The following is a 23,730-nucleotide window of genomic DNA, read 5'->3' as shown; positions in this document are numbered from 1 at the left end:
CCAGACTCGATATCACAATCAACATGAAAAGGAGCCCCCCTTCACTCATAATACACCCGAAACTTGAAAGCTTGAAAGCTGAAAGCTGATTTCTATACAATTCCCTTTAAATTGTAAACAAACGCGTTCAATATTATTTACAAAAATTATTCTCGATTGAGATTGAGTTGAGGTACCTCGAGGCACCTGCATTTGGGGAACTTCTTTTACGATTTTCGATACGAAAAGGAGGAAGTATTGTCGAACAACGAATACAACTGAGCTGAATCTAACAGTGAAGGAAAAGAGATGTACTGGAAAGGGAGTAAAGTAGTTTTTTCGTTGGTTTTGACAGCTTGCTGGCGGATTGATAGAGTTTTCCAGATACGCCAGTATTACGCGTTGTAATATTTCCAGAATGATTCGTCACCAATGAATGGTAGCAAGTGATACCAACAATCTTGGACATGAATGTCTATTACTTATCCATTAGTCAAATTGTATGGGATTAACGGAATGGCTAATTGCTAATATATCAGCTACCATATTTTCCAACACCGTTTTTAATATTTTGTTGTCTCAAAAGTGCGTAAAAGTTCCAGCTTGAGATTAGGTTTAATTGAACAAGCTCATTTTACATTTCACATCAAAAATATTATCTGATAAATTTTTTTTGTTAATCTGAGGGACCCAAACATAAATATACATTGTACAAAACATGTGAAATATAAAAAAAGAATTCTAATGAACTATCATAAAAATAACATTGCTTCAACCAACTGGAATCAATAAAACTCAGTCTTTGGCGTTATTAAGTTATCTCTAGCGTATTGTGAACCACCTTTTGTATCAATTGCATCTGGTAAATCTTCATCTTCATCTCCCAAATCTTCAGCATCTTTTGGAACATCATTTATTTGAACACTTGGTGCAAACTTGGTATGTTCCAAATTACTAAATATCTGTGTCAAAATCTTATCCAAATATTCAGGACTGTTAGCATTGTACATATTTGAATTTCTAACATCCAATTTATAATCAGGACCATAGTACTCATAATAATCATTATATGGTAAATCTGTGTCCAAAAGCTCACTATTCAACAACCCTGTTTCAAAAGCCCATGTTCTTGCAACATTTCTCATGGTATAACCACCACCTCCAAGAATCATAAGTGGAACATTCAAAGATTTACAGAAGTTGACACAATTAGCATGTCCTTTCATCGATAAGTTGAAACAACCAAGACGATCCCCTGATAAAGAATCACCACCACATTGTAACACAATTGCAGAAGGTTGATACCATTCCATAATTTTAGAAATCACAGGTTCAAAAACAGATTTATAAGTGGCATCATCAATACCATCTCTTAATGGAACATTAACAGCATAGTTTTTACCTTTACCAACACCGGTATCTCTAAGCTCACCAGTACCAGGGAAAAACTCACCATATTTATGGAAAGAACAAGTCATGACACGATCAGTGGTGTAAAAAGCTTCTTCAACACCGTCACCATGATGAACATCAATATCAATATACAACACTCTTGGATGGTATCTCAACAATTCAATAATACCAAGGACAATATCATTCAAATAACAGAAACCTGAAGCTTCTGATTTTTTAGCATGATGTAACCCACCAGCGTAATTGATTGCAATATCACATTTACCTCTGTTTAATCTAGCAGCACCTTCCATGGAACCACCACCAGAGATACCACAGAATTCGTACAACCCATCAAAGACGGGACAATCATCACCAACGTTGAATTTGACACTTTCTTTTTGAAACATATCTAAATTATCTGGTGTAACTCTCGAAAGGAAATCGATATATTCATCAGTGTGGAACTGACACATTTCTTGCTTTGTAGCAGGTTTGGCTCTCTATTGGAACGGTTAGTAAACCATTAATAAACAGCAGTACATCAAATACTCACGTAAATCTCCATCTTTTTGTACAACCCATAATTCATAATCAATGAATGTGCCATTCTTATTCTGTGTGGTTTCATTGGATGTCCGGCACCATAAGCGTAATTACCAACATCAGCTAATTGGATTCAGTTAGTCAGGTCACCTCAACAACAGATAAATACCAAATCATTTGATTCACTCACCATCGTAGAAATAAGCAACTCCTATTGAGGAATTAGTTAGTTTAAATGTTAACAAAGCAGGCCATCAACAAAGTACATACTTTTTTTATCATTTGGTTTCACCGTGATTGGATCAAACGGCTTTTGCGCGTAGTTGGAAGTGGCCATTGTGATTAAGCCTGTCTATACTCTTGATCTCAATTCAGTTGATCAATAAGCAGCTGTTTGAAAGATTTCAAATGTTCTTTTCTCGAAGGTATCAAAGAGAGACGATTTGATAAAATTGGGATTTTGGATTTTTGGAGGGGGCACCCGGAAGTTGGAAAGGGCCACTACTTTCTGTTTTGTTTTCGCGAATGTATTTTCTCACTATAATTGGTGTAAGCTTTACAAAACTGATGAAAATGTGTTTGTGCAATTGATCTGTCTGTTTGGTTGTGGAAAATGGATATTCTGGATGATGAATGGTTAAAGTTGATTGGTGTCTCGAAAGAATCGGAGGCTTTTATCAAATTTATTTCTGAAAAAGGTCTCAAACTGTCAGAAAGCGAACAGAAAAGTTTCAAAAATACAACATTATACAATTTTTACAATGACGGCATCTCATTTGCCTTTGTTGATGGGAAACTGGATTCAATTGATTTCTACCAGACAGATAAAAAATTCAAGCCTGTAAACCCTGAGTTCTTACCATTTGGAATCACAAATAAAGCTACAGGTAAAGATTTGGTTAATAAATTCGGTGAACCCATTGAGAAAGGTGGAGGTTTAAGCTCAAGAATGGATATTTGGTTAAGATGGAACCAGCTACAAGTTGAAATGGATGAAATGAGTTGGGATTCTGCAAAAGATGTGACATGGAAATCAATCACTATATTTGAAAACTGAAAACTCCAAATCATTGTTGGGTCTTTCCACCTTCGAAGTTTTCACGCACTCTCACATAATGTGCCAATTCATCTGCTGAAACACTTGGTGTTAATTCTCGTCTTGCCTTATCGAAATCAACATCTTTCACCAAGACTGTGATGTCATCTTGAGTGGCAACATTATCAAACCACCATCTCGTTGAAACTGGTTCATCTCTGTTTTCATTATATTTGGCAATTTTTTTATCAACATCATTTGCAACTCTTGTCATTGCATTCAACATTGAATCTGAACATAGTGCATAGAAATCAGCACCAGTAAAATTGAATGGACAACTATCAGCAACTGTTTGTAATGAAATATTTGGATCCATTTTGAACTTTCTAGTTAAAGCCTCCAAGATTTTTTGTTGTTTATCATGTGTATCAGAAACACCCAAATACAACATTTTATCAAATCTACCAGGACGTAATAGTGCCTCATCTAATAAATCTGGCCTATTCGTAGCACCTACAACGAAAACTCCATCACCACTATCACCACCACTCATACCGTCTAACTCTGCCAATAGTTGGGAAACAATTCTATCCATAACACCACCAGAATCACCTTGATTACCTCTTTTAGGAGCAACAGAATCCAATTCATCAAAGAAAACAACACAAGGTTTTGCGTCTCTTGCTCTTTGGAAAACTTTACGAACATTAGCTTCTGATTCACCGATGTACATGTTCAACAATTCAGGACCTTTAACACTAAAGAAATTCAATGAAAAATTTGTAGCAATGGCCTTAGCTAATAATGTTTTACCAGTACCTGGGGGACCATAGAATAAAATACCACTTCTCTTTTTAACACCATTACTAAATAGTTCAGGATGTTTCAATGGCATATCAATAGTATCCAAAATCTCACCTTTAACCATGTCCAACCCACCAATATCATCCCATGTGACATTTGGAATTCTTGGAGCACCAATCGCATCACTAAATTTATTTCTTGCATCATTTATAGCTTTCTCAAAATCTTGAGGTGTGATCTTTATTGAGTTATGATTTATGATGTTGGCGACATTAACACCGTGTTCTTCAGCAATCTCCTCCAACCTATCAGATGCTAAATCTTTTGCATTTTCCACAATTGATATCAAATCACGAGGTGTTAAACCAGCACTTTGTAAAGCTAATGAGCTTAAAGAGACATCATTTCTTAATGAATACCCTTTACTGTTTTGGAAAAGATATTGGAAAATTTGTTTGCGTTCTTCCTCTGATGGAACAGGTACTTCTATCTCAAATCTAAAATTTGAACGAACTTCATCTGGCAAACTATCTGGGTTATTTGTAGAAGCAATGAAAACAGCACCTTCGCTAGTATATTGCTTTATTAATTCCACTAATTTTGCAGCAGCAGGGCTTGGTTTAGGGTTTTGTTGATCTTGTTGTTTGAAATTCAAAGCTTCGATATGTTTAACGAAAACAATCAACTTTGAACAACTTTCCACAATTCTATCCAGCTTACCAGATAATGTCCCAATTGTTTTAAACTCTGAAGTTGGATTCAGGATTTCATAACCGTCAATAGTAACAACATGTGCACCCAATATTGATGCAAGATTATTAACAATGAATGATTTCCCAACATTACGATTCAACGAGCTTAACAAGGCAGTAGTTCTCAACTTTGGATTACCCAACGATGTCTTAATAAGCTTAGCCAATTTTTTTGCATAAGGAAATGTAGTTTCTGAACCTTTCAAGTAATTAAAAGAATCTGATAACCCAATATATTTTAACCAATTTAAATCATCAGTGACAGCCGGTGGAGCTTCTGGTACTGATCCTGATATATGCATACTAATATTAACTGAATCCAAGATGTATTGCTTAAAGTCCTTCTCAGTATTACCATCGATACTTTGAACTTTGAGCCATGCAACAGTATCAGGCTCTCCGGTTGGTAGGATCAAGATGTTACCATTCGTTTCCGGTAAGGATTTCGCCAATATTGAATCAATTGTAATTGGAATCAAATCACCCGTTGAGATTATTCTTGATATCGATTTGAAATGTGAAACTAATTTGGCCTGGATTGCAGAAGAGTAAAGCCTGTTCAATGTTATTGGTGACGCAATCTGAGTTAGTGTAACTTCTCGGGCTAGTGGGATATCTGAAAGTTTACGATCACTTTTTCTTATGGTGACTGATTCTGGAAAGCCATTATTGATCAAAAAGATTGGTGATAGATAAACACCAGAATCTTTATAATGGTTAGGTTCAATAAATGTTAAAACTTTGATCAATTTGGTGATGTTATTGAAGACCAGCTCCACAAAATCACCACTATGAACACCAATTTTGGCCAGATCATTAACTTTCAAAAATGCTAAATGCTCACTATCATCTGTTTCATTTGGTTGAGGAATGGTATGATCAATTTGTCTGTCTAGTGCATAAACTTTGAATTCGCTTTCTTGGACCTTTGACACTGAAAGATAAGTTGATATATCCAATTGACTAATTGCATTCTCGATTTCATCACCATATTCACCAAGTTCTGTTCCATAACCTGCAGCAAAATCTTTGATCAATGTGATCGTAGTGTCCTTGGTCAACTTACCTTGATCAACTGGTTCACATAACAAGACTTTACCATTAGTTAATAGCTTATCCCCTTCACGAATTAAATCTAGGTTCAATTTTTCCTTCAATACTTGGAGCAGTGCAGTACCTGAAAACCCTTTCAATAACTCATATGATTCTTCAGGAAACGAAATTATGGCTTTTGTGATATTGACTGGTTGGATTGTTGAAATCAAAGCTTTTTCAATTGTCAAGTTTGCATGGTCCTTGAACCGTGATTGATCATGGATTTCAATTCGATTGTTTCCCTCCAAATAATCATTCTGTACCTCATATACAATAGAGTCTTTATAAAGCTCTGAGCCAATCAGTTTCACCGATAAGTACTTGTTGTTTTGACCTTTCAACGATGAGTACAGAACATCATTCAAGTCAGAGCTTATCTTGACCGAGGATGAGTAACCCAATTCTTCTTCAAAGTCGACATTCACCAACTCAGGCTTGGATGGTGTTATCCATTCAGAAGTGCTGACTTTTCCAGGCATTTTCTATCCTTCAAACTCTCGACCTTCGCCTATATTGCTTTAGTCTGGTTCTTTAGTCATTAGTTTCAACTTTTTCCTGTTGTCGGTTGAAAACAAAATCTGGAGAAGGCCTTTCGCGATTACTGGACTAGGCTCTAAATAATAGTCTAGGCTCGGATCTAGGTTCCAATGAGGCCAATATTCATAGACTACAAAACTGATTCTAACTAAGTTTTGAATATTATATTAATGTAATGTGGTAAATTGTAATGTAATTTGTGGAGGGGGCAATTTGATAAAATTATAGAAAAGATTCACCCCAGTATTTCTTTTCAGATGGGTGAAATATCTTGGTTGAAGTGGAAAAATGAGGATCTTTTAATGAAAAGATCAGAAAACACACTTCTCTTTCTTTAACCAATCATAGTCAGTTTGTATCTGATAGATGGATTCTTTGTGTACTAACTGGTATACTGGTGGGCGATTTGGTGTAACATTAGCCTTGTGATGAGTTCCATATTGAACATCTATGGTTTGTCATCTCTATAACCATTTATCAGCATTTCTAACCTGCCAAACAAACAGGGCTGCTCATTTTCTGAACATATAACTCTTTTCTAGGACCTCCTTTGCTTCATTTATTTTCATAGCCAAATACGGACTTCCTCCTCTGTCTGGATGATTTTGTATCATCAATGCTCTATGCTTCTTCTTTAACATATCTTTGTCTAATTTCATGATCTCGTCACCAGTTATATTTAAAATGTCTAAAGCTTCTCCTTCAGTCATATGCCTTGGGTTGAACCCACCTGGATGCCTCTTGAATTTTTCTCGAAGATGTGAATTCACTTTCATGTAATTATTTGAGCCATGTTCTGTGAGCCTTATCCCATTCATTTGTGCAATCTTTATATTTGAAAGTCTCTTGTATTTTGACAATGCCACAAGAGCTGATCTTGCCTTGGTCTTGGTTAGCGGTGTTCTTCTTTAGATTCAAATGATTTATAACTCACGGTTACTGCGATGAAGGTCACACCGGCACCTATTATTATGGGGAGCACCTATAATTTGTCAGTATGATCCCATTATAATAATATCCAACAATACTAACCATCCTGTACCACTATTGAAGGACTTTGAGAGTGTAAACTTCTTAATGTTGAGCCATGTCTTCGAGTTTTTAAATTTTTATAAGCATTCGCGAAAAGCTTACAAGTATTTGAATGATTTTTGATCATCGTTAAATAGTAAATGCTAAATATGTAAATAAAAATATATATGATTCTGTCATACAAGTCTATCGGTATCTGCCGAATTAGAGACTGAAGAGCGTTGTAGCTCATGCAGTAGTTGTTGTTGAAGCTTTGAGTTGCTCACCAGAGCTGCACGAATCTTTGGATTTGATGGGAAATATAAACCTCTGTTCTCATAAGGATCTGAAAAGCCTTTGTTTTCTATTGGGAGTATCCATTCAAGCCACGTTGTTCCAAGCACAGCATTGAGATTAGCTTTTATAGATCCCAAATTGTAAGCATTTCCTAAATCTTTTGCAGACGGTTGTTTTGAATATCTATAATAACTATCGTTTGCAATCTCCAAGTTGTTTCTGTACCTCATGTAATCATAATACTCTATCGTTGTCAAATTGGAGGACAAGAAGTATAGTGTAATACCTGTGAATAAACCAACTGCAACGGTGACAGTTAACCCTAATACTGCCAACAGGACCAAATTTAGACTTAAAAATTCATCATTGTATTCTTCATTATTGAAAAACTGATATAGTTCAATACCAGATATAAGCAGAGCATATTCACCAAATATCACTGTATTTACAAGAAATTGCACAAAGAATTTCTGGTTTTTGAACCCAACACAAGTTGCAAACCATGGACAATGATGATCCATCTTTAAACAACACCTATTGCAACTTGAACAATGATGGGACCTATCAGGTTTCCACACTTTACATTTATCACAAAATCTGAATTTCCCATTACTTTTGATCATCAATGAATTATCAACCAAAAATTGTGGTGGTTCCGTTCTACTCGATTCCAAATCATTATAATCGCTATCAATCCTCAACTCTGCAAAGTCCAAAGGTGATCCAGCACCCAGCTTCACAACTTTATAATACATGTAGATACCTTGAACAGCCAAATAGAATCCTATACTGGCCAATATCAACCCAGTCAAGCCTCCTATAGATCGGAGACACAACTCATAACAAAACGCATAGATAGCCCATAGATAGAGCCCATTACTCAGGACTTTGGGAAACAAGGACGCCAGTGCACAGCAAAACTTCTCTATTTGCCACATCATCTGCTATTCCCACAACTTTGTCTCTGTAAATTCCAAAATTGTGAGCTAAATTGTAAGCATTTCACAGCCCAAACATCTCGAAATTTTAGATCACCAGAAAATTTCGCGAACGCGTTTTGCAGTCGCGAGCCACTTAGACCAATAGCTTTAACAAAAAAACTGGCAATTCTCTTTAGAGCAACAACTTATTGCCTTATTCAAATTCAGTCAATTGATCTCAAGGTTTCTGCTTAATATTATGAGTTTCAAGCCACAAAGAGGTACAGTCCACGAATACGCCTCCAGGCTCACCGCATTCGAGTTTGACCACGGTGATAAAGAATCTCCTAATGCCATCATCTTTATCGGTGGTCTTGGTGATGGATTGTTAACTGTTCCTTATGTTCCAACAATCAATGAAAAAAGTTTACCTGATGGCTGGTCCATCTTTCAAATCCATATGAGCTCATCATATATCGGCTGGGGTACTGGATCTTTGGATCGTGATATTAAAGAGATTGGATTACTGGTTAAATATTTGAGAACAAAGTTGAATAAGAAAAAAGTTATCTTGTTTGGTCATTCCACTGGGTGTCAAGATTCTATTCACTATTTGCTAAATAGAGGGAGTGATATTGATGGTATTGTTTTACAAGCACCAGTTTCTGATAGAGAGGCTATGGTTATGGGATTTGAAGAAGCTGGAAAGAGTCTCACTGAATTCAACCATGAAGCGAGATATGTTTATGAAAAACATGGTCCAGATGCCCTTTTACCAAAGAAGTTTTCAAAAGAGTTCTTTGGTGCTCCAATTAATGCTTATAGATGGATTTCTTTATCTGAAGCAGGTGGAGATGATGATTATTTTTCAAGTGATTTAGCAGATTCACAATTGAAGGAAACTTTTGGTAAAATTGATAAACCTTTATTAGTACTATATTCAGGATCTGATGAGTTCGTTCCCCCAAAGATCAACAAAGAAGCTGTTGTTGAACGATACAAATCATTTACCGATCCAAAATACTGGTCAAAATATGGTGGGCTCGTTAAAGGAGCTGCTCATAATGTCGGACCTCAGTCAGAGCCTGGTGCTGTTGACATACTTGTTGAAAAAGTCAAGGGTTTTCTTTCAGAATTTTATTAATTTCTATGAAATCTATAGCAAAATAAGTATACATTGTGTGGAAAAATCAATTTTTCTTAACTTTTAATGTAGCATCAGGTTTTTGTTGAAATTTCAAGAATGCCTCGAATCCAATACCTCCAAATACTAAGAATAGACCTGTCCATTGATACACGCCCAAATCATGACCAAATAAAAAAACGCTTAATAACATCGACATCATCTTTCTGGTAACAGTAACGGTGACCAATATTAGAGAACCGAATTTCTCTAATGTGATAAAGATAAATATCTGACCAATTGCACCAAATAAGGCATAAAGCAGTATTTCTTTTAATATCAAAGGATAAGTGTTGATGAAATTTAGAGCATAGTGTAATTGATTGGATAACAATCCTGCGTATCCCAAAGTTAACCAAAATGAAACAAAGTTCAATCCACACATTAAATGAGCACCTGTTAATTTCTTGTTATCTTTGAATAAAATATCTTGAGTTGAATTTGTAAGTCCATCCAAAAGTAACGAAATGGAGAGGTAGAAAAGACCCAATGGAACATTTCCATAACTTGAACTATTTCCAGTTTTTTTTGATGGATTCCCAAGTGTAAACAAAACAACACCAGCAGTGACAATACCAGCAACTAAATATTTATAAGGTGGGAAACTCTTCTTGTATAATACAATATGAACAACCATCACCGGTATTAATTTACAACTTTTGGCTAAAGTGTAGAGTAAATAATCAACATGTTCCACTGATGAAAGACCAATAGGTGAAGATAATGATTGAGTCAATGCAACAAGAGTTAATGATTTCAATAGCTGTGATTGGAATACCGAGACTCTTTCATTCTTATTGACATATGAGTTCTTGTAGCTCAAGTAGATGCACCCTACTATGAATCCAAACAAGTTCTGTATCAAATTTATAAAGAATGGAGCATGGAACACTTGAGCATCTGGCCCAAATTTTTGACTGGATATTTGCTCCTGTAGGAACCCCCAAGTCAAGAAACTAGCATATATCCCACCAATGCAGATAAGCAGCACAATAATGCTCTTTCTATGAGATGACTCGCTCATTCTTCCAATGCCCTTCTAATGCAATGCCTTATTGTTCAAATGATGATGTGTTTGAAAAAAAAGTGTTCGTCTGCCATTTTGTACCGTGTTTCCAAAATCATGAAAAAAAAAAAAAACGTCGTCGAGAAAAGCGAAAATACTCAAATGGATTGAAAACTCAATCAGCTGACAAGAATCATCGTCATCATCATCAATCGCCATGTCTGAAAGTCCATTGGCACTCACTTTTGGTGCTAGAAATAGTGCTTTCCTACAAACATCCGAAGACTTCCGCAAACAAAGAGTCAAAGTCACAAGAAGAATACACAAGTTGAAGCGTTATTTAAAGATTCAAATTAAAGATACAAAGAATTATAAAAGCAAGAAAATCACTTCAGATGATTATTCAAGTGATAATAAATATTATTTGCTATCCATCTTAGAAGCTGAAAGGGATTATTTATACGCATTGGAAATCAAAGCATTATTAGATTTGAATTCATCAACTAATGCACAATCAAAGCAAAAATTATTATCAACAAGATTAAGAAAAAGTTTAAAAATTTCACAAAATTTAGTTGAAATTTCACAAAACGAATCAGATGAAACCAAAAGATTAGAAATTTTGGTTTATAAAGAACTATTACAAGCTTATTTAGCTATTGTCTCTAAAAAATGGAAAGTTGCAATCTCTTCATATTCTTTAGCTAGAATTGGATTGAAATTTTTAGAAAAACATGGTGACATTGCAGAAAATAAAATCTTGTATAAGGATATCATCGAAGAAACTATAGATGAACCTTTCAAATTGGCAACTTATAGAGATTCTAAATCTATCTCAATTGATTTGAATGAATATTCCAAGATTATTGCTAATGAATCTGCTAAAAACTCGGAAACTTTTAAATTCATTGATGCTAAAGACAGTTCATTTTTAAAAGCTGATGAAGAAGCTGAATTGATTAAAGAAATCGATTGGAGAAGTTATACTGCTAGAGTGAAAGATGAAACAACATCAAGATTATTATCAAGAGCTCAAAACGTTAAATTCGATGATTTGGAATCATATGATAACGCATTGATCCTATGGCAAGAAGCCTTAGAGAATCATTCATCTTTTATTTCTAAAGCTGATCAAAATGATGATGAGGAACAAGATGATCAAATTTTATTAGCCTATATCAAATACAGTTCTTTAATAACGAGATTAAGAAGAGATCAAACTCTATTATCTGGGAATAAAAAGGAATCCTTAAGAATCTTGGATACTATTATAACAACTATCAATGAAATCAAAGAATTACCAGGTGTATATTCTGATGATGAGTTGTTTCAAAATTTGGAATTGTTATCACAATATTATCAAGGCTTGAAATTGAAGATGATTGGCCAAATATACTTTGATGATAAGTCTTACAAAGAGTCATTATTGCTATGCACTAAATCCCTAGAATCTTTAAAAGATGCTAAATTCACTGTTGAGATTGAATTCATAAGTAATAAAGATTTACAAACTTTACAATCAGACATTTTAACATTGAAACAAAACAGTCATGTTTTAGCACAAATTGAACAAGGTTTGTCAAAAGATAAATCAGTTGCAGATGATGTTTACAAGTTTTCAAATGACTACAAAAATATTGTTAATTTCCAAATTGAAGCTGCACCTGTTAAACCAGTGCTATTTGATGTTGCATTCAACTATATTTCCTATAATAAAAGTGACACCAAAACTCAGTTCCAAAAACAAACAACTCAAGAAAAAGCACATGCTTCTCAAGAGCAAACCGAAAACAAGAAAAAGGGCTTCTTTGGTATTTTTGGTCGCTGAAATTTGGAATTTGTATAGCTTTTCAAATGAATCTCATATGTAAAATGATTATGTAATTTTATACACATGATTATGTAATTTTCAGATTTTGACGGAAGGAAATGTTAAATGAAAGGCAATAATGCAACAATAATCATCGAAGAATAACGAAACCAAAGAAAAGGATCCGAATGTCTGAAGGACAAGATCGTTGCTACATTTGCCTTGGAACAGGGGATGAGCGTCCACCTTTGGCTCGTCCATCAGACTCTTCAAAGTTGGTACAGATGTGTCAATGTTCATTAAGAGCCCATGCTAGATGCTTAACAGATTGGGCTTCAGATCTTGAGTACAGAGCAAGAGATGACCCCCAGCTAGACAATAATGGCGGTGCTATGGCTAGTCCAGCTGATGGGTTCCGTCTAGGTGTGCCGGTTGCTGTTATAAAAGATGGTGCGTTCAAAAAACACCATATTATGAAGACTAGAGTCAAGTGCCCCCAATGTGGAGTTTATCTATTCATTGACATCAAACCTTCGAGATTATTGAGTTTACATAATCTGATTAAGGGTGTGTCTAGGGAAATCACCAAGACTGGGTTAATGGCCGTTGTTGGTTCTTCTATTGCATGCTCACTAGCAATCTCAGTTGTTGGAATATTTGTGTCTGGTGGGTTACAATTGTTCCTATCTATTGCTCCTGAAAGTGTTTTGACAAAGTTACTTGATTTCAAGTCAGGTCGTATAAATGTTGCTTTAAGTAATGAAGAAGTGGGCTCAAGACAGTTATTTTTACTAGGTTCATTCCCTATCTTTTTATACGGCTTGAGATCTGAAAATGCCTATTTGGATTTGTTTTCTAGTGTTTATCCTACATTCTTTTTCCCAAATCTAGTTAAAGGTTTCTCAAATTCAGGGCCAAAAATTTTCCTACTATTTTCTGAACCATTAAAGAGAATATACTCTTTATTCTACACAATGACATTTAACAGATTATATTACAGTTGGACTAAGCTAGTGAAGCCAATTTATTTAGCCGATAGACTGTCCTTAGAAGAACTAGAAACTTTTGAAAGGGAGAGCCAGGACAAGATCACATTAAAAGAAAATTCAAAATCTCAAAACATTTTCCAGAGATTGTATAGCTGTCTTTTCGGTACATCAGATGAGGAGAGGGCTGCTATACGTAAACGTTTATGGACAGAAACTAAGGCAATTTTCTCAAGAGATTATAGCACAGTTTTCCACAAAAGATCAAGATTTATGAGCATATTAACCACAATTTTATGGCCAATTTTGGGAGCCAAACTAGGTAAATTACTTCTTAAAGTGGTCAAAATTAATACTTTTTGTAATAAGTATTCTTCAACTCCGGATGAGGCTACATATATTGCAAATTTAATGGGGAGTGTTTTGTTGGTATTGGTGAAGGACCTTTTCAATCTATACATTGCATGGCTCAACGTGAAGCAGTTGCTTGAAGTGTCAGTTGTCAGAGCTAGCTTTGGTCCTGAAGATCCAAGCAATGAATGGGCACAAGGTTCTGTTATGTTTCCTTTCAGGGGTTAGGTAACGAAGAAAAGGAGACCAGGCCAGAAGCATGAATATCATATCGATCCACACCATACCAAGTTTCAACATTTAATGAATTAATTAACGACTAAAGAAAGAGCTTCTGTTCCCTGTAGTTGTCCTCCCAATAGTGCAGAATGCATTCGCGATTCGCGAATTTAACAACAGAGAAAAAAAACGGCATAACTATCAGAACCAGGTCAAGTGCACCATTTTGAGGACTGAAATCAAGAGACAAAACAAGATGAAGGAAGGCTCAAACCAACCAAGTGATCAAAGACCGGACGAGCAGACATCCTCAAATAACTCGTCTTCAAATGCTGATAAAGATGCTGCTAATGAAAATCAGTCGAACGGGCATGACCAAGACAACAACAATACTAATAACAACAACAATGGTCAACTAAACTCAAACATCAACAACTACATAGAAAACCTTGATGTCGCAAATGTACTAGCTGTGGATCTTTCAAATTTGGAAAACCAACAGGGTTATCTTGACCCATCAATTGCTGCTGCCTATAGAAGAGCTGCTTTGGAAGCTCAAAGAGCTCGTGCTGAGGCTGATTCACAAAATGCCAATGAAGAAGGATCTGAAGAACACCAGGAATATATACCAGGGATCCCACAATTACCACCAGGATCTGATCCTAAAAAGACGTGTCCATTTTGCCAAAGAACTTTCTCTCATGCTGGTTCAATGGGACGTCATCTTGATTTGAAAAAAGGTACAGAATCACATCCTGTTGACCTTATTACACGTATGAGAGCTGATGTTAAACGAAGAGGTGATATTGAAGTGATCAAACAGAGAAGGAGATTGAGATCAAGAAAGTATTATGCAAGAGAAGATGTTAAAGAAAGGTCAAGAGCTAAAAGAAGAGTTCGAGAAAGAATCCTTAGAGCTAAAAGCGTTGCAGAGCGTGAATTTCTTTCAAGGTTCAACAAACCTGAACTTGAACCTCATCCTACGTTCGCAAGATTGGTCATATTTTTTCTTTCGCCTAATCAATGGCCACACGACCCTCCAACTTTAGAGACTTATAGATTACTGTGTGGATTTTTGAACTCAAAATTTTTAGATGGCAAACAAGGTGAAGAAATTCACAAAAAGATTATGGAGCAAGTACATAATGCTTCTGAAAATTGGCTAAAACTATCAGATACTTCAAAACAAGAGACATGGGCATCAGAGCTAAGGAAAGCTGCTATGGAATCACTCAAAAACATATCTTTATTTGATCTAAGCTCCAGAGATGAATGGATTATGCAACAAGCACGCCATAGAGCTCTTCATGATGAACACCAAGGGGATACTGCTGAGAGTGGTAATGATGGTGAAGGAAGAGATGATGATGAAGATGATGAAAAGACTAGAATTCACAAAAATGCTGATGATAATGACAATAACCTGGGCTCGGAGAATTATTACAATCAGGAAGAATTAAGTGCTGTGGCAGAAGCGGTGGTTAACAACAGAAATAATAATGAGGATCAGCCATAAAATAAAGGAGAAGAGATTACAACATTGTCTCATGGGCACAAATTCAATACATTTATATTGTTTTTTTAACGTAAACTGTCTTATTAAAATACACTAATAATGTCCTTCGAGCCTGTTTAGATCCTAACACTTGCAACAAATCATAAATTATTCATTAGAGTGGTAGAATTTCTTGAAAATGAAATTAATCAAACAATTTGTATCAAATTTCACCATCCCATCAAATAGAGGAATAGAGGATTTATTTTCAAATTGATACTCCAGCAGTTCATCAATTGTAAGCGTGGCTAGTGATCCATTAACAGCCAGTGTACCACTCTTACTGGAAATGGTGAAAACACCTGGTTTATCACAATTGAACATGAAGTCAATTCTTGGGAAATTAAACCCGCCAAAGAATGAAGTACCTGAAGATCCCAAATTTTGATCCAAACCACGAAGTTCAACTAAAATACCTTTTTCATACAGTCTCTTTGATGAATATTTATAGGCTCCAAACTTTGGTAACTTCCCAGATTTTTTAAGCTCACGTTCATAGAAAAACTGTTTAGTGAATGGCATTATTCTCTTAGTCCTTGTTGGTCTTGATTGTAATTCTTCCATTGATTTATCAATATGATGATTATACGCATTCAGTTGATCTTGTAAAAATTTCTCCTTTTCATCTAATCTTATCAATGTATTTTCTGCAATTGATAACTGCTTCTTACGTGAAATTCTTTGATCATGTTTAGTCTTTATATCATAAGCAATCTCATTCAATAAAATTTGGAAAGAATCTCTTCTCGTTAAGCGTCCCATTGCCTCTAATTCCAAAATTCTTTCTAATGATAATTGTTTCAGCTTGTGATATGTGATGCTGCTCAAATCACCCAAGAAACCTTGTCCATCATTAACATATTCACTAGCACGATTCATTTGAATATCCTTCTTTTCATTGTTGATGATTTGTTTAAACTTAATTTCATGAATAGCATCAATTTTAGATCTCAACAAATCATACAAGTCATTCTTGTCATCTTGAACCTGAATCATGTAAAGAACACATCTTTTGGCTTGCATAAATAGGGCTTTAATTCTTGTTTCTTCTGTAGATGATCTGATACTAGATGGATTCAAACTTAATGTATAGAGCCCACTTATTCTAGATATATCATTTGCATTGTTTGATTTCAATTCATGTAAAATATCTCTTAATGTGTCATCCTTCATTGGAGCTACCGTTTTGATTTCTTGTCTAATAAGCTCATCAATTGATAACATATCTGAAATTCTTAGTGTTAACTTTGGTCTATTATGAGCAGTCATATCATCATAGACTGTCATGTTATAGACGCTGTCAATCTCACCAACATCAATAATACTTTTGATCAAAGAGCGAACACCATCAACAGAAGAATTGATAAATTTGTTCAAAGGTTGCAAATAGATACTATCTGATCCAAAAGGCTTCATTGTGAATAATTGAGTTAATAATTTACTAATTCCATTCAAGTTCTTTCTTGCATTATGAGAAACATTAATTGGTGAAATTTTGAAGATATCTGGTGATTCAAGAATCAACTTGACGAACCCATTAATAATAACATAACCAGCATTTGCCAAATGGTCTTGTTCTAAGTTTGTTGGGTATTTCTTCATTGAGGCCTTATAAGCAATGTTTGCAAGAAGTCTAATATGAATTGGCAATTTTTCGTAATCATCATTCAAAACACGGAATATCTGTGAGCCAAATTCTCTCAAATGTTGCAAATTAGTAATGAATGTTGCTTTGGTATCTGGATCTTCAATTGCTTTATCAACTGCTATTGATCTAGGGGTATTGTGGACTATTCTATAAATAAGCACGGGATCACTTTCAATGTCTAACTGAGAATCACTCATAATGTTCTCAACCATTTCACCAAACATATCAACCAAGGGTTTCTTTTGAGTTTCATTGAAAGTTTTGAGTAGTCTTTGCCATCCAATCTTGTCTGTTTTTTGTAAATCATCAATTGAATGTGATTTGGTAATAAAATCCTTTAATGTAGATTCAATCAAGCTAACAAACAAGTATTCTTCTCTAGTTGGTAATTCCTCAGATCTCAAATTATTGAAAATTTTCAAAGCAACATCAACACCACGATAATCACCTTGAATTAATCTTGTTAAATAAGCTGGTTGGGTTTGTAACAAGTAAAAAAACTTCTCATATAACTCCATTCTTGTTTTAGCTTTTCTATTTAAAGAAGATACATCAACTGTGGAATGGTTATGATCAGAATTTGGAAGCACAGTATCTTTTTGCAACAACAATTCATCTAAAGTAATCTTATTTTTTTGTAACAAGGCAATTTTCAAATCAAGTTGACCGATATGTTTTTCCAAAGATTCATTAGATGCAGTTTTCTCATTTATGGCTTCTTTAATTCTGGTTAAATTAACTTCTTCCTCGAAATCAACATCACTATTATTCAACAAGTAGGCAAATTTCTTAATCACTGATAATGGTGGATTTTCCATCGAGATCAAAGACTTGTAAGCATTACCCAAATAATTCCCTCTAATGAAACTTTGAATCTTAATTATTGCTGGTAGATGTTGCTTGTAATACTCCATGACTTCATTCTTTGATTTTCTGTACAAGTAACCACGGATAGAAGCTTGTAATCCAACAGTCTCCTCCGTATACATATCTAGCGTATCCAAGAATAAATCAAACCCATATCTAGTTAAAACACCACGAACAATAGATTGAACATTAACAATTGATCCAGATAGTCTTGATAGTTGGGCTTTGTCAGCAACAACGTTCCTTCTGACAATTTTACCTTTTATTAAAGCACCTAATTCTTGCAAATATGGTTCTTGTTCATCTATAACATCCAGAATATGATTCAATCTATTTCTTCCGAAACCACCCCTAGCAATAGACTGTAATTCCAATAATTGAGGAGTACTATTTGATAGAACTGTGAATTTCAAATCAACTTCATGTCTAACTCTATTTGCACGAATGACAGATTGTAAAATAGCAATAACATCTTCTGCAGAATGAGCTTCACTCACTGAAGTTTTGATTTTTCTAGAATATAAAACACGACGAGCTTGAGATTGGAATTTGATGATTGGTTCTTTTGACAAGACACTCTTTTGAACTCTATCATAAACAATTCTTTTTCTTGCAGCAGCTTGAACATCAATAATCCTGTACTCGTTTCTTATCAATGCCATCTTTATATCAAATAAACGATCTCTGATAAGTTTACCACGACAAATACTTTGCAAGTTGACGGTTTTATCGTCTGGTTGAGCTTTTGTAACAGAGTAAATTCTGCCTTTTTGTAATTTCGCTCTGATCGCAGATTGAAGACCAACAATTTCAGGTTCATAGTTTGATATAGATGAAGTATTAGTGAAATAGCGTCTCTTTGTAATGGCTCTTCTAACTAAAGATTGCATTTGAACGATATCTTCGGACATTGACTTCAGTATGATTCGATCAACAAACATACCATATCTAAAAATGGAACCTCTTGAAATGGCTTGAAACTTGATGATATTTCTTAAATATTCGGATTCTGACAACCTTTTGTTTTTTGATGGTGAAACATTATAACCATTGACTAAAGAGTTTTCAAATGAATCATCAACGGGTTCAACCAAATCAACTGGTTCAACAGGAGTTGAATATTTTGCGACATTGATAGATGGTTTCTTTGTAAGACTAAATTTTGGTGGTACTTGCTGGGTATCTTCTGATTGATCGAAAAATGGACTATTGGTGAATCTGCTGGTTACTTTGGCTGGTGATTTCAATGGTGTGGATATATTTTCTTTCAAAGAAGGGATGGTTAGCTTTGATGGACTCTTTGGTAATTCACGACCAAATTGTTTATTCATTGAATCAAAATTAGGTAAACTGACCCCGGATAAACTATGTTCTGATTTTTTAATTTCATCATCTGAAAAGTTCAATTTACCATCCAATTTTTCAATCAAAGGTGCTTGAGAGTCATGAGATAACATGAAACTTAAAGCATGGATACAGAATATCACCCTTGGAATATTTTTCTTATCGTATAGATCTGTAAGTTCAAACCGAAATAGATCAGGCATCTTAACAAAATCCAGGAAATGGAAAAACACGTTGATGTTCTCAGTATGTTTGAATTGTAATTTAGCACCCGATGGAATGATTCTTCTCACAATCTCTGGATTAAAAGCTTGTGTCAGTTTTGCAAGAATGACACCGTCTCTTAGGGCATCAGTGGCCAGTTCTGTTGGTGATGGAATAGGTTCATTAATACATTTCTCAATCCATTCTTTAGCTTCCCCAATTCTGCATAAATAATCGTAACCTTTCTTGTCCTTTCCAGGGTATGAAGTAGGATTGGCTGTTGTTGTGGGAGCCACTGGCTTGAAAGTAGTTCTTTTCAATGGAGAAGGACTGTCCAATTTTAACTCAGCAAATGATTTCTGAAGATTATCCTGTTTAGCAGTACTTTCCCTTTCAAATACCAATCTTTTCACTGGAGAGACTCTTTCCGAAGCAGCTGGAGTTGTTTCCAGATTATTAGTTCTTATTTTTGTTGGTGTTCTTGGACTAGATGGTGTATTGAGCTTTGCTGAAGGCTGTAACGGGCCTCCAATTGTCTCCAGATAACGCGAAGCGACGTGCTTCTTTGGAGATGGAGGATTGCTAGTAGACATCACCCTCTAAAACTTCTCCTCTTGATGGTATAGACGCGTTCTTTCCCTTAGTCTATGGCCTTGATCCTGTCGTTGTAGCTGGTTGTTGTCGTTGTTGACGTTTGTCAAATTTGAAAATGAAACGAAAATCGAAAAGTAAACAAAAATCTATTGGGGTTGCCATAACAACTGACAAATGTTACATAATATATTATGTCATCATTGAGAATTTGTTGATTTCGATTTGGAAAGCGTTGTCAACCAAACTTTTGCCTGTTCAGAGGAATCCAACGCCAAAGAATCCGCATCCAGTTCCATAGAAGAGTGGATCACTGACTAGGCTGGTGGCTAATAGGCTCTTGGTATTAGGCGTTATCCGTCTCAATTGGTTTCTGAAATAATTGGCTGGAAATTTTCATACTCGAAGCCAATAAGAAGAATACATCACAATGGAGACACATATAGATAGTCTCCTCTACAGAGCCAGAAGGGTGAACTTCGAGTTCAATCACTCTGAAAAGTACCTAGAACAATTCAAAACAGATGAATACTATACAAAAATAGGCAATAGACTAGATGATTTACTACGGATTTCATACTACCTAGTCAAATTCTTCATATCTACTCCTCCAAAATATACTCCATCAAAAAAGTTGAACATTGCAGGCGAAGCGCTACCCCCATATGGTGAAGAAGATCCTGATATACCTGCTCCACTTGAATATGATGATGAAAATTTTTCCCTATACACCTTGACTGATTTACCTGCTGAGATTGAAGCTGAATTCGATTTCAACTATTTTGCATTCTATTCATTTTTAGCTTATTTGAAACCCTCATACTATTTTGTTCATGATTATGAGGTGGTGCCAAAAGGTAGAGCAGAAACTAAAAGGGAAAGGGTCACAAGAGTTTTGACAAACTTGGTTTTATTATTATCATTTGTTCGCTCTTTTGATGAAAAACAACTGAAGGATGTCATGGTTGTGATATCAAGTTTATTCTTCAGATTTGAAAAACTTTTCTCAATTTCATATGACGATTCAGCTTATAACAATTACATTTTTTTCCAAGAGTACCCTAATCAAGCTGCTGTATACACCATTTTTTCCTTATTATATGACGAAAGAACACTTGATGAATTCAAAGATCACATATCCATCATTTTCCAAACTTATGATCAAATCACAGAATGTGAAGATTATAATACTGCATTACAAGCCCATAAATTCACATTAGAATCACTACTAAGCTCAAGTGAAGATGCAAATGACTTCAAAGCTAAATTGAGTCAACAATACAAACTGAGTGATTTCAAAGAATCACTATTCAAATTGTCCAAAACACTGGCCAACAAGATTTTAATTGAGGCATTAGAGATACCTGCAATTGATTTGAAAAGAACATTTTTATCAATTAGTTATGAAGATGAAATCAGATCACTTCAAGATGATATCAAAAACATAGAAAGCAAAACAAGAGAGGTTGCTGAGGAAGAGAAAAGTGAATTAAGAAAATCATTACTAGATGAATTGGAGAAAAAACATAGGGAATTTCAAATTTCAGAACAAGAAAAGAAGGAAAAAGACGAAGTTATCGAGGATTTAAATCAACAACTTGATGCTACTATCAAAAATGAAGCCAAGAACTTGAGACCATTCACTTCAATACAACAGTTTCAAAAATCATATCCTGAACTTTATCAAACCATTAGTCTTCAAAGCTTCAAATTAGCAACACAAAAATGTGATGGTAAAATTAACGAATTAGAGGATCAATTACTCCGGGCTAAGAGTGCAGAAAAACATTTCAAAGAAAAAGAGCAAGAATTAAGACAACAGATTGAACAGCTTCGACAAGAGCAACAAGAGCATCAACCAGATGAAGTTGTAACAGCATCACCCCATTGGAATTATCAAGAACCACCAATGAGAGGATCGGTTGAGGAAGTGAGATCTGAATACAATAATTCAAGAAATGGACAATCATATCAACCACAGTATGATGACAGAAGAAGTGTCGGTGGAGGTGGTGGTGCTAATGGCACAAGTTACTACGTTCCTAATAATAATCCTCCACCAAGATATCCACCCCAAGGAGGATATAGAGGAGGACCATCTAGATATAGAGAAGGTTATTAGTTTTTTATTAACCAAGATATTAATGATTATTATGAAGATGGAAAAAGTTGCTGAAAAAAGTGTATTTTTTTATGTGTGTATTTAGCTATTTAATGAAGAAATGCAGTGATATTAGCTAAAAGATCTTGAAGCTTATCAGCACTTTGTAGTTGTTTATATAAATCTTGATCTTTTTGTTCTATTCCAGATTTTGTATAATTCGAACTAACAGAACCTGGTGAATCAAAATCATTAACTTGAATATCTTCATTTTTGAAAATCAAGTTTGAACAACCTTCAATTATAGCATTTTGGGAATCAATAGTTGGGAAAATTTCACTATTGTTTGAATCATGGATTCTTAATTGATGACATTTGACAAATATTTTACAATTTTGCATTCCAAAGATGAAGCAAGGTCCTTTTGATTCGATTAATATTATTGAGTTTGAAATTTTTTTCAAAGTTATTGATTCAAGGTTTTTGAAAATAAGTATTGAAGATTCAACATCTTTGCAGAAGATTTTTGTTTCATCAGCGATTTCCCTACTTGATCTGTTCACACCCGCAACATTTGGAATTTCTTCTTGTTCCTGTATAAGATTCACTGGTTCTTTTTGTAGAGGTTTCTTTGGTTGAGGTTTTCTTGAAAATTTGAATCTCTTTTGTGGTGCATTCTTCTTTTCAACGGCCTCTAGTAGAGATCGTATTTGCTATATCAGGTGTCAGTTTAGATCCAAAATCCATATGAAAGTTGTGGAACTCACTTCAGTGTATGATAGTTGTTGATAACTGGGCAATAAGTGTGAGACTTCTTCAATCTTGTTCTGCAATTGTATGATCTTTTTCTTTAATTCTGTATGGCCTTCTGTGGATGATGTATCTATCAGTGATTGAATATGTTTACATTCTTGATTAAATTCATCATGAAGTTGATTTATATCTACTTTCTCTGACATGGTTGTCTCTGTTGTTGTTACTAAACCCATCGCGTTCAAGATCTAAATATTTTGGAAACTGACAGAATATCCTCTACTGTGTGTATATAAGGTAATTCCGATGTTCTATTAATATACATATAATGTTACAATTAGTGGATTCTTGATTCTTCTTATAGTTGATGTGAAATGTTGAGTATTGATGAATTGTGCATAATTGGTTATTCTGGTTATGTAATACCTGACATTCCCCCCCTCATTTCTGAGTATTTATTGAATGTAATAATATTAAATATGATGAAACTTGATTTGGAACTATATTGTGTTGTCTTTTGTTAACCGGTGTTCAATTGGTTGTGATTGAATATGAAAGAATGAGTGAAGTACCTATAGATTTAAAAAGAAATGATTCTTGAATGGTGTGGAGGTTAATGTCTTTTGAATTTCAGGACCTGAGTATTTCTTGGTGAGAAAATCTGAGCAGTTTGAGATACCTGAAATATGATGGAATGTAACAATGTTATCTTCTTTGTAGCATTTAAGTTGTTTAAATCTATT

The 23,730-nt window shown here is 34.8% G+C and overlaps 12 protein-coding genes across 12 annotated transcripts; 4 read left to right on the top strand and 8 right to left on the bottom strand.

Annotated features, from left to right (window-relative positions):
- Positions 1-764: 764 nt before the first annotated feature.
- On the bottom strand, positions 765-2,254 carry RPD3 (histone deacetylase RPD3; the record flags this gene model as incomplete). Its single annotated transcript, XM_019185207.1, has 4 exons — positions 765-1,874; positions 1,928-2,040; positions 2,108-2,128; positions 2,188-2,254. The coding sequence occupies 4 exons, from the start codon at positions 2,252-2,254 to the stop codon at positions 765-767; spliced, it is 1,311 nt and encodes a 436-aa protein (XP_019036251.1).
- Positions 2,255-2,931: 677 nt separating this feature from the next.
- On the bottom strand, positions 2,932-6,083 carry PEX6 (AAA family ATPase peroxin 6; the record flags this gene model as incomplete). Its single annotated transcript, XM_019180344.1, has 2 exons — positions 2,932-5,644; positions 5,687-6,083. 2 exons carry the CDS (start codon positions 6,081-6,083, stop codon positions 2,985-2,987), a joined length of 3,057 nt encoding a protein of 1,018 aa, XP_019036250.1. The 3' UTR covers positions 2,932-2,984.
- Positions 6,084-6,596: 513 nt separating this feature from the next.
- On the bottom strand, positions 6,597-7,319 carry MDJ2 (Mdj2p). The gene has a single exon (XM_019186589.1). The coding sequence runs from the start codon at positions 6,957-6,959 to the stop codon at positions 6,654-6,656; it is 306 nt and encodes a 101-aa protein (XP_019036249.1). The 5' UTR covers positions 6,960-7,319; the 3' UTR covers positions 6,597-6,653.
- A 30-nt stretch (positions 7,320-7,349) lies between these two features.
- On the bottom strand, positions 7,350-8,387 carry PFA3 (palmitoyltransferase PFA3; the record flags this gene model as incomplete). Its single annotated transcript, XM_019185980.1, has 1 exon — positions 7,350-8,387. The coding sequence occupies one exon, from the start codon at positions 8,385-8,387 to the stop codon at positions 7,350-7,352; it is 1,038 nt and encodes a 345-aa protein (XP_019036248.1).
- A 241-nt stretch (positions 8,388-8,628) lies between these two features.
- On the top strand, positions 8,629-9,513 carry WICANDRAFT_81270 (uncharacterized protein; the record flags this gene model as incomplete). Its single annotated transcript, XM_019185206.1, has 1 exon — positions 8,629-9,513. The coding sequence occupies one exon, from the start codon at positions 8,629-8,631 to the stop codon at positions 9,511-9,513; it is 885 nt and encodes a 294-aa protein (XP_019036247.1).
- Positions 9,514-9,559: 46 nt separating this feature from the next.
- HUT1 (UDP-galactose transporter HUT1) lies at positions 9,560-10,576 on the bottom strand (the record flags this gene model as incomplete). Its single annotated transcript, XM_019185979.1, has 1 exon — positions 9,560-10,576. One exon carries the CDS (start codon positions 10,574-10,576, stop codon positions 9,560-9,562), a length of 1,017 nt encoding a protein of 338 aa, XP_019036246.1.
- Positions 10,577-10,775: 199 nt separating this feature from the next.
- Positions 10,776-12,386, top strand: SRP68 (signal recognition particle subunit SRP68; the record flags this gene model as incomplete). Its single annotated transcript, XM_019183890.1, has 1 exon — positions 10,776-12,386. The coding sequence occupies one exon, from the start codon at positions 10,776-10,778 to the stop codon at positions 12,384-12,386; it is 1,611 nt and encodes a 536-aa protein (XP_019036245.1).
- A 170-nt stretch (positions 12,387-12,556) lies between these two features.
- WICANDRAFT_81268 (uncharacterized protein) lies at positions 12,557-13,933 on the top strand (the record flags this gene model as incomplete). Its single annotated transcript, XM_019185205.1, has 1 exon — positions 12,557-13,933. One exon carries the CDS (start codon positions 12,557-12,559, stop codon positions 13,931-13,933), a length of 1,377 nt encoding a protein of 458 aa, XP_019036244.1.
- Positions 13,934-14,180: 247 nt separating this feature from the next.
- WICANDRAFT_81267 (uncharacterized protein) lies at positions 14,181-15,440 on the top strand (the record flags this gene model as incomplete). The annotated part of the gene is made up of 1 exon (XM_019185204.1): positions 14,181-15,440. The coding sequence occupies one exon, from the start codon at positions 14,181-14,183 to the stop codon at positions 15,438-15,440; it is 1,260 nt and encodes a 419-aa protein (XP_019036243.1).
- A 153-nt stretch (positions 15,441-15,593) lies between these two features.
- IQG1 (Iqg1p) lies at positions 15,594-19,784 on the bottom strand (the record flags this gene model as incomplete). Its single annotated transcript, XM_019180626.1, has 1 exon — positions 15,594-19,784. A coding segment is annotated over one exon (4,191 nt), but the record flags the coding sequence as incomplete, so codon positions are not given.
- Positions 19,785-22,135: 2,351 nt separating this feature from the next.
- On the bottom strand, positions 22,136-22,720 carry WICANDRAFT_97540 (uncharacterized protein). The gene has a single exon (XM_019186588.1). The coding sequence runs from the start codon at positions 22,633-22,635 to the stop codon at positions 22,345-22,347; it is 291 nt and encodes a 96-aa protein (XP_019036241.1). The 5' UTR covers positions 22,636-22,720; the 3' UTR covers positions 22,136-22,344.
- Positions 22,721-23,254, bottom strand: WICANDRAFT_97539 (uncharacterized protein). Its single transcript, XM_019186587.1, has one exon. The coding sequence runs from the start codon at positions 23,191-23,193 to the stop codon at positions 22,960-22,962; it is 234 nt and encodes a 77-aa protein (XP_019036240.1). The 5' UTR covers positions 23,194-23,254; the 3' UTR covers positions 22,721-22,959.
- Between the last annotated feature and the right edge of the window lie 476 nt (positions 23,255-23,730).

Source organism: Wickerhamomyces anomalus (assembly GCF_001661255.1).
Source record: "Wickerhamomyces anomalus NRRL Y-366-8 unplaced genomic scaffold WICANscaffold_7, whole genome shotgun sequence".
Classification (NCBI taxonomy): domain Eukaryota; kingdom Fungi; phylum Ascomycota; class Saccharomycetes; order Phaffomycetales; family Wickerhamomycetaceae; genus Hansenula; species Hansenula anomala.
The sequence above is the reverse complement of the archived record's forward strand: the minus strand, read 5'-3'. Positions and strand labels throughout refer to the sequence as shown.

What these genes read in the sequence shown, in the direction of transcription:
- MDJ2 (XM_019186589.1), bottom strand. Translation starts at nt 6,959, where the DNA reads ATGAATGGGATAAGGCTCACAGAACATGGCTCAAATAATTACATGAAA.
- WICANDRAFT_97540 (XM_019186588.1), bottom strand. Translation starts at nt 22,635, where the DNA reads ATGCAAAATTGTAAAATATTTGTCAAATGTCATCAATTAAGAATCCAT.
- WICANDRAFT_97539 (XM_019186587.1), bottom strand. Translation starts at nt 23,193, where the DNA reads ATGTCAGAGAAAGTAGATATAAATCAACTTCATGATGAATTTAATCAA.